Source organism: Idiotropiscis lumnitzeri, chromosome 1 (genome assembly GCF_059441095.1).
Source record: "Idiotropiscis lumnitzeri isolate Australia: NSW breed Sydney's pygmy pipehorse chromosome 1, RoL_Ilum_1.0, whole genome shotgun sequence".
NCBI lineage: Eukaryota > Metazoa > Chordata > Actinopteri > Syngnathiformes > Syngnathidae > Idiotropiscis > Idiotropiscis lumnitzeri.
This window is the reverse complement of record NC_142391.1, coordinates 13,596,136-13,605,800: the sequence shown is the minus strand read 5'-3', so window position 1 is coordinate 13,605,800 and position 9,665 is coordinate 13,596,136. Positions and strand designations below refer to the sequence as shown.

The following is a 9,665-nucleotide window of genomic DNA, read 5'->3' as shown; positions in this document are numbered from 1 at the left end:
AAATTTTAAACTGTGCAAATCGGATACATTCACATATCACATACAATGCCTTTTTTTTAACTTAATGGAATGCGCCAATGAGTTGATGTGCATATACAAAAAAAAAAAAACGAGTAACAAGCATACACACAAAACACAGTGTTGTGTGGCACATTGCTAATGGGAGTAAATATGGCCCCAAATGCGGGTCTTCTTTTTTGTGGCAATTCCAAGTTTTCTGTGCTTTAACTCACCATTACTTCCATTTAATTATCAATTATAAAGCGTCTTCTTTTAGCTCCTCAGTGTTCTTTGAGCTATTGAAGGGTTTTCTGCTCCTTCGTCTGCCATTGCTTTTCACGCCATTTCTCTTTCAACAATAATGATGAATTTTTGCCTTTTGATGAGGTACAGTTAAGATGCATGTGACCTGAGAGTCCAGACTGCAGACTATATATTTCTGAATTCTGTCCACATGCACAAAAATAGCCATGATCGGATTTGAGGGGGAAAACAAAGAATTCTACTGTTCTCATGCATGTTAAAATAAAAATCTAATACATGTTGCATATGGGCCAAAAAACATTGGAATTGACCTGCAGTGTGAACATAGCCAATGTTACAGCGGATTAAACTTTTTTTTTTTAATCTTAAAACAGCATTTGTTAAATAGAGTTAATTTGTATTTAATTCAATTTCAATACATTGTATTTAATCTTTTAGGGACTGTCGGTTTCCCAAAATGTATTTGGGCACAAGTTAGATCGAACTTTTGAGTGCAATGTTTATCAAATCATTAATTTAAGGAAAAATACACAATCGTCTCGCTTGTGACTAACACAACTATGCGGCATTTATTTATTTATCTTTATTTTGGTGGCACGCCTGTGAGAGCCAAGTATTTCTTGTGGTGACACTTGGTGTAAAAAGTTTGAGAACTACTTCCTTGTCTGTGCCGCTTTTGATCACCGTCCCTGGACTTCCGGCTTTGGCGGGAGGCTGCACACAGAGCTGACAGGTGTTTCCAGGAGCAATGGAAGTCGCTAAATCGCTGCCGGCGGGAGTCCTTTGCTACTTGCTGCCGCTGTGCGAGTTCTCGCAGTAGTACACAAGTTTCTGGTGGTGGGCCGGGCGCTGTCGCGAGACTTGGTGGCCACACGATCAACCTGCTCGTGGACACTCTAACAGCAGCCAGCCACAGCAAGCCAGCAGCCCAGCGAGACGAGCGAGCGCAGCCTGCCTCGCCGGGCACTGGACTGAAAGCTCGAAGAACCGACTAGGGGGTCTCCAACATCTGGCGACACATCATGATTACAGGACGTCGAGGTGTTTAAGTGGGGAAAAGGAACATAAACGCACCACGGAGAAGGCGGAAATAAATGTAAGTAAGCCGTTTTTTTTTTGTTTTTTTTTGCGTTTTACAAAGCAAGGAAGCGAAAGTTAAAGAGTCCAGTCGTTGCTTGACTCGGTTGATTTTTTAAGAGTGTTTTTTTTTTTTAAGTCCCCCTCTCGCACTTTTTAAAGCTATACTGTGCTGCCGCACTTGCACTTTTTCCTTTGAAACTATCTGTGTTGCGTTCAAGTGCACATCGGTCGCGTCCAACTTTTAATAAACAATTAATAAAACTAACGGAAACTTTGGGTGCTAAAGAGAAATAATACGTAGTTGTATTATCATCCTTACGTAGTAGTTCACCTTTTTTCCCTCCCGGGCGGGTAACCATTGATTAAAAGTGAGCAGCGGCTATCTTGTTTTTTTTTCGTTATAAAAACGGTACAAGTAATGCGCTTTTTGGACAGCACTGAGGTAACATATGGCAAAAGGGGAGCACAGCTGGAGGTAGCGTTTCCATTGCGGTGATGTCAGAGCAGCTGACTCCACAGCTTGCAGTGCAATTAGCAAACAGAGCAGCAGTTTACTCACTCCTTTTTTTCCTCCTCCTTTTTACACTGCTTGCCCGGTGGACAACTGCTCTTATTTCCAGTCGCGCTTGCTTGTTCTGTAAACACGACTGCGTTTGTGTGCGTTTTTTTGAAATCTTTCTGGAAACTCAAGGAGGGGAATTGAAACTGGAACTCATTGGATCCTTTCGGGGAATGGGTGAGCCCACCTTAATGAAGTTTATAACTGTGGGGAAAGGTTTCAAAGGTGTAAGATTCAGGACCATGAGTTGTATTTCGAATTGCAATGTATCCAGACGAAATGGTAATTGAATTTAGGGAGATTGTGCAGTAGATTTGGGTGTAGTACAACTATCTTTTTTTTTAGTTATGTTTTGACTTTTTAAAAAACGTAATACTTTAACTGCAACTGGATATTTGCGTAAAACTAAAGTGGGAATTCATTCCTAAACTTTCTAAGTAGCCCCTTCTTTTAATTTTTTTTTCCAGCTTCACATTTCCACAATTGTTCTTATCAGCATTGGCGGTGGTTTAAAGTGAGGCATGAGATGCTTTTACTTTTTCATGATTTTGACAATTCCAATATTCACTATAAACTAACTGTTCTTTCAGGGGCATTGAGTTTAAAACTCATATGTACACTGATTCAGGACCATTTAACAACAAGTTGTCTTAATAGTAACGTAAAATTTCACAAAATTATTGGGAACATAAATAATTTCACGTTTAACTTTTTTTTTTATTGTAAGTCTTGGTAGTAAATAGAGAATAGACACTTGTGTTATGACTTTAGTCTCGTGAGAACTGCAACAAACGTGAGCACAATTTGTCATTATTCTGGCTAAATCTCAAGGCTGTTTTCATCCTCAGTCTTATGAAAACGTAGCTTAATTTCGTTCAAAATTGACACAGGGGACACCTACATCATGCCCCACCTGTGTCTACTAACACAAGCAGAAGTGTGTGTGCTGCCACATTTAAGTCACTTCAATTTTTTGCTATCCAATAGCATACTGCGGCTTGGCTCAGTCTTCTCAGCCGCCCCAATTTGTTTACCCACCATCCTGTTTTTCCTGTTTTCCATCAGGTTATGAGGGAAGAATGGAGTTCCCAGACCATAGCCGCCAGTTGCTGCAGTGTTTGAGTCAGCAGCGTCACCAAGGTTTCCTGTGTGACTGCACCGTTCTGGTCGGGGAGGCTCGCTTCAAAGCGCACAGAGCTGTGCTGGCTTCTTGCAGCATGTACTTCCATCTCTTCTACAGGGACCAGCTAGACAAAAGGGACGTTGTGCATCTCAACAGTGACATTGTGACAGCGCCGGCCTTCAGTCTGCTGCTTGAATTTATGTATGAGGGCAAGCTGGAATTCAGCACTCTGCCAGTGGAGGACGTGCTGGCCGCAGCCAGCTACCTCCACATGTACGACATTGTCAAAGTGTGTAAAGGCAAGCTGAAAGATAAGGAGCTCTCCTCGCTTGACGAGAAGATGGGTGAGGCTTTCGGACCGAGCTGTCTGGAGCGGGACAATTCCTCGGACAGTGAGCTGCGTGGTGACAAGCAGCTCGGAAGGCGACAGTCCCGGGGGCTCCCGGGGGCCCCCTCCCCGACGGAACAGTTTGACACGGACAACAGCGAAGCGGGGCTCGCTGTCAGCGACTGTGAAAGGTCTGCGCGGAACAGACAGAAGGCAAACGGTCACTCCGGCAGGTCCCCGGACCTTGTCGGTGTCAATTATGTGTCAGCGGAGGCCGAGCCTTGCGTCCAAACAGCTGGAAAAACAAAAGCTGATGTCAGTAGTTCCACCGTCTCACTGTCCCAGAGGTCCCGGGCTTCGGATGACATGGACTGCGCTCTGGATTTGTCTTTCAAGCCTCTGTCTAGCAGAGATCCCTTACAGGCCTCCTACATCTCGGGACAGCTGGCCCTCGACAGCCAGCAGCAGGGCACTGAGCCACTTGTTAAAGATGAACACGACTTGCTGTCAGAGCAGGAGGACAGTGAGCCCATGAGCCCTGAGAGCCAGCGCTTTGGGAATAGCGCCAGGAGCTCAGTGGTGACAGGGTTCGCTGCCCTCTTCCCAGGCAACAACGGCTCCACCGCCGCCCTCCTCTCCCAGGAGGAAGACCTGATGGACGAGGAGGGGGAGGCCTGCGGGGGGAGGGAGCGCGCCCCCGGCAGGGAGGCGGCGGCGGCGGAGAGGAGAAGGGCTCGCCTGCTGGGGGACAGCGAGGAGGAGGAGGAGGATGACCTGGCTTCTTCGGACATCTCCACCTCCAGCGGGGTGCTCTTGCCCGCGGGGCAACAGGCGTGCGTGTGCCCCCTCTGCAGCAAAATCTTCCCCAGCCCGCACGTCCTGCAGCTGCACCTCAGCTCGCACTTCCGCGAGAAGGACGGCGCTCGCTCCAAGTTGTCCCCCGACGGTTCGGTGCCCACCTGCATGCAGTGCAATAAGACCTTCTCCTGCATGTACACCCTCAAGCGGCACGAGCGCACACACTCCGGCGAGAAGCCGTACACCTGCGGCCAGTGCGGCAAGAGCTTCCAGTACTCCCACAACTTGAGTCGGCACGCTGTGGTCCACACGCGGGAGAAGCCGCATGCGTGCAAATGGTGCGAGCGCCGCTTCACCCAATCCGGGGACCTGTATCGCCACATCAGGAAGTTTCACTGTGGCCTTGTTAAAACGCTCGCCATCGGATAAAGCGCTCTACCTGTGCCAACACGACCCCTGTGTCTTTACGCACATTAGTATTCACACACTGGCAGTTTGGATTCTACCCCACGTGGCATTTCTCTTGATGTAGCAACTTGAAGAAACACTGTCCCAGACTGGTGACAGGCATCAGTGTGGAAGTTGAACAAAGTAGATGATGCACTTGTGTCTTGTTTGTCTTTGCGTGTTGTTGACTGTATTTGAGGAGCTGAAAGGCATCCGAGGGGCAGAATGCAGGCTGCTAACATTTGTTTATACAATCGACTTTATTTGTGCACATGGGAGATCAGAACCGTCCGTTTTCCTACTTTAATATTATTATTTATTTGGGTATTTGTAACAAGTTAAATATTTCGAGGCAGCAAAACTAATGAAGTTAGACTACTGGAATATTTTTTTTCATGAAAGTTTTTGTTTAAAGGTCAATTTTAAAGGAGACAAAACCATTATGTACATTATTGTATTTTGCCTTAGAATCACCTGTCCTTTTTTGTTTTCATCATGAATGTGAACTAATTGAAGAAATGGTCTAATTGCTACTTAAAAATGTATATTCAATGGAGGGACACAAAGCTAGAGTTCATGCCTATAACACTTGTGCCTCTTTACACTTCACTTCAGTGTACTTCTCGAAGAGTCATTTATCACCACGCCTTTGGTCAAATCCTCTCACACATACCAGAGGATAACAAAGGTAATAGGCAGCGCTGGAATGCTAATTGATCCACGAGTGCCCTTATAAGTGCGCGGCCCAGCTATGTAAATGAAGCTCTTCTGAAGTTATTGATTGTAGAAGAAGACAAACAGCAGACGAGTGTTAGATTTCCTGGTATGGCAGCAGTCGAAACAAACCAGCACTTGGTCACTGTTCGGAGATGGAACAAAACAGGTGGATAATCACAGCCGATCTGCTGAAGCTACTGACTTTCTTTTTTAAATTAACATTCTCATGCTCACCATAGTTTCTTACTGTTATGCGTTACTACTGATGTTGATGCCTTTAGCAATTTCAAAATAAGGTTTGTGAGCAGGAAGGAGTTCCACTCGTTGCTAAGTAGTTTTTTGGTTTTTTTTGTCTAATCTGTCCTGAGAAGACTTGATCTGAATTTATTTATTAGTTTGGTTCAGGGTTTATTGTAGATGTATTTCGATTAGCTCGAAAGTTGGTACTATTAACTGGTATTGGGGTTATCTTTTTTTTTTTCTCTTTGTGCAAATCAAGTTACTGTAATTGTGCTTTAATAGAGAAATATCAGTCACACGGAACATAGAGAAGCACTTGTTTTTAGCATGCACATACAATAGTCTCAACACTATTTCCTAGGCTGCTATCACAATTTGTATATTTAATGTAAATGTATATTCTATTTATGTGTGTTTTTATAACACCCACGGGGTGGAGGGAGTCAGGTGTCTTATTAAGGCTGTCGTGTCTTCCCAGGGAGGGGCGGGGGGCTCGAGAGTTAAGCTGACTGCAAATCAGAATCGGGATTTTCATTCAGCTCCGCTGTTCTGCCACGGGAAATACTGTAGTTTTTCTAGAAGCACAGCCATAGTGAGTCGACATTGGCTACCGATAGAAATGGGACAATACTAGCATTGTCTCCACCCCCACTTCAACACACAAGACCCAGGTAGTTCTCAAGGGATCATTGTGTCTCTCCCTCTGAGCTGTGGGGTGGAGTTGGGGGGGGGGGGGCAGCAAGTGCACGTTTCTCTTGGCGCTTTGGTGTATTGAATAGAGAAGCACTGGAATGTGAGAAATGTATTTAGGCGAAGGGAAACTGAGGAGACTGTAAACAGGTGTATTGTTTGGAGGCATCAAAGTCCTAACCCCCCCCCTACCCCACCCCAACCCTCCCTCCACGCAGCATGCAGTTAGATAAATGCTTCATTGTTCTACTGAGAGGAGAGACCGTTGCGATTTGATTGCACACCTATAAAGAGATTACCTGAGTTATCATTGCATCCCGTGTCCCCAACACAGCTTGGCAATCGTTCACAAATTTAGACCCACATTTGTCACATTTTCTAACATTAAATAAGTAAAATGAATGAAAATTAATATTTCACTTATTTCGCTGTTTGTTAAAATATCTAGTTTGGCATTGGACGTACATTAAATATTTAAATGTACTTTTATACTTGCTGTTCACAACCCAATTTTGGGGCCTGACCCACCAGTTGAGTATCATTTAATGTTATGTATTGAACCTGAAAGTGAACATAAATCCTGTCTAATCACCTTCTTTCAGGCTTTCACTTGAGATTTTTTGCTCATTGTAATAGTTTGGCAGCAGAATTTTGCTCAAGCATCATTGATAACAACCCACCTTAAACGCCGTCTGTTTAACCAGTTTAGTGAGCACTCCTATTCCATGCACAGTGGAGCCTCAAGCTATGAACTTAATTGGTTCTGGGTTCAGTTTGAACTCAAAAATTCATAAATTGAAGTAATGTTTCCTTTTGAAATGAATAGAACTGTGATTAATCCGTTCCAGCCCCAAAACTGAGCGTGGTTAAAAATAAATTTTCTGATATTTAGAAATAAGTGGCAAGACGCTCTTAGAAATAGAACACAAAAAACATTTTTAACACAAATTTTTGATTGCCTCACTCGTGCAATCACCAGTGAGTGATTTCTCTGTCAAGAGCAAAACAACAACAAAGACAGTAACAGTGCCACTGCCTACCTTGCTTTGCGAGGTGCACAGAGCAAGGTTACACGACGGGGAAAAAAATGCCCATTTCCTCCATAACATCGCGGCAGGATAAAACACATTTTCTGTTTGCAGTAATGCGTTACGCACATAGTCGATGATGGTTACACAATGCGATAAAAAGCACAACATAGATTATCTATTCGCTTGCCAATATCGTTCATATACCGATAATAGTACGTAAATAGAGGCAATGAAAAATTGTTTGTAAAATGGCACATTCGTAACTTAAGGTTCCACCGTACATGCTTCCAGTGTCGTGTTAATAATGTATACAGGCAAGAAAACGCTGCAAGCTTGGTCAGATGTTTCTTGAATGTACATGTGTACAAAGGCAGAAATGACTAAAACAGCGCATTTGTTTTGTAGCGGTTATTTAAAGCCCCAGGATGTTCACCGAGCGTGCCTTGTTGACACACAAATAGGTGTTGCATCTGGAGGAGCCTGTCTTTGTACTTAGTGCACTCGCTCGTGTTCACACAACAGCAGCCCATAGAAACAAAACAACTATTTACTTTCTTTCATGACACATTGTGTAAAATTCATTTACTTTTTGCTGCTTTGTGTGAGGTTCCGGGGATGTCATTTCATTGTGTGAATAAATTTTTGGAGGTGTTAAACTGAGGACAAGCATTTGTGTGGGGGTGTGTGTGTGTGTGTGTGTGTGTGTGTTTTGGGTTTCAGTAGTTCCTTGGGTCATGTCACTGATGAATGTGAACTGCAGAGATTCTCTTTGTTGTCTATTCATGGAAACAAAAGGCAATGTTTGCCTAACTCATGTATGATTTAGAAGTCGGAAAATGACCATTACTTAACACTGGATTGTTGTCCTCTGTTGCGGGTTCCAACTGTGAAATTGTTTAAGATCGCAAGAAATATTTATTATTGCATTTGTTTCTCTTGCAACCTCTGAATTTTAATTTGGTTACATCAGCTAAATGTGGAACCAACACACCTTTTTAATTGAAACTGTAGAAGTGCCATTAGAATTTAATATAATTTTTTTTTCTAAATAAGAATGATATATTTTATAGTAACTGCTTCAGTTTTAGTGGTGTAGAGATTAGAGGACAATCTTTGATTAGATTCTGAGGCAATTTACTGTGCATTTTACTTGTTTGCGCCTTTTGTTTGTGTTTGTGGAGGTGTGTGCGTGTGTGTGCTGTGGAAATGTGACAATCTGGATTTAGGTCTTTATAAGACTATGCATAGAATTAAATGGAACAACTTTGTCTGTGTGAATTTTATTGATTTCCCTGTCAGTGTTTTTGCACTTTTTTTGTCTGGTGTAAAACGCTTCAAAAGAAGCAATACGAGTCAACGCATAATGTAGTAATAAATGAACTACATGAGCGCTGGTGAGTGTCACTTTCAACATCATTGCATTTCAATTTCGGGCCTTGGAAGTGTCAGTGGTGCATGTCTTATATATATTAACTGGCCAGATTACACAAGGGGTGCGATACCTCTGTCAGAAATTTGTATAAGCAAATCCAGCGTTTTATTTGATAATCTAAAATATATTTGAGATTTTCTCAGCCCCCCTATTAACCATTCAAGCGACACTTATACCCCAGGAGAGAAACATTCCTGGAGCCGTGCCTGACACTGTACCACATTTTTTTAAACAACTCACAATTTCTAAAAACTTCTAAAACTGTCCCGCACCAGTAATAACTGAATTTTTCAGTGCAGGCCTCCGCTAGTGTGGAAGCAAAGTGTTATTATGAATCCCAATTAAGTTCAAAGCAGGACATGCCTGCTGCAATATGATTGGCTGCTTGCAGTCAGGATGTCCCCTGCAATAATGTTTCCTCGAAGGAAGGGATCCTGGAGCGTGTGTGTGCGCCAAGTGGGTAGAGTAAACTAGGCACGCTCACGCTGATTGCTCCGACAGCGGGAATGTATGCATCAACAGAAATAACAGAACTTGATATTTTAGAATTATTTAATAGTCGTGGCAAGTGTGCTGATATGTGTTTTTACATCAAATCGGTTAGGTCATGTAATGTGTTTACACTTTTAATCCAGTACTACATTTGCAAACTACATTTGTTTTGCAGCAACGTTAACTTTACAGAGATTTGGAGTAAATTTCCCTTATTTTTCTTCTTTAGAAGGCCATTAGTAGCACTGGAGCATCTACTCCAGTGTGCATTTCTCCCACAACAGCAAATAGCTGTTTAAACCAATTTAATAAGAATAATTCCATGATAATCACAAAATAGATTTATATACCCTGTTACGACATTTAATTTTGAAGTCATTTTTTAACAGCAAAAAATAGATATTTTTTTGTTAGGTTTATACATGTTGATGGTGATTTTTACAGAAAGAGTTCAAGTATTTTGG

The 9,665-nt window shown here is 42.8% G+C and overlaps 1 protein-coding gene across 2 annotated transcripts; it reads left to right on the top strand.

Annotated features, from left to right (window-relative positions):
* Positions 1 to 992: 992 nt before the first annotated feature.
* On the top strand, positions 993 to 8,666 carry zbtb42 (zinc finger and BTB domain containing 42). 2 transcript variants are annotated; one of them, XM_088318530.1, is made up of 2 exons: positions 993 to 1,360; positions 2,969 to 8,666. In XM_088318530.1, exon 2 carries the CDS (start codon positions 2,983 to 2,985, stop codon positions 4,579 to 4,581), a length of 1,599 nt encoding a protein of 532 aa, XP_088174656.1. In that variant the 5' UTR covers positions 993 to 1,360; positions 2,969 to 2,982; the 3' UTR covers positions 4,582 to 8,666. The 2 variants fall into 2 exon arrangements, with proteins under 2 accessions (XP_088174656.1, XP_088174648.1); XM_088318522.1 differs by lacking the exon at positions 993 to 1,360 and adding an exon at positions 1,830 to 2,080.
* The last annotated feature ends 999 nt before the right edge of the window (positions 8,667 to 9,665 follow it).

Excerpts from the sequence above, each read along its gene's own strand:
- zbtb42 (XM_088318522.1), top strand. The coding sequence starts at position 1,840 with ATGTCAGAGCAGCTGACTCCACAGCTTGCAGTGCAATTAGCAAACAGA. Across the intron at positions 2,081-2,968 it reads TGGATCCTTTCGGGGAATGG|GTTATGAGGGAAGAATGGAG; the intron begins GTGAGCCCACCT and ends GTTTTCCATCAG.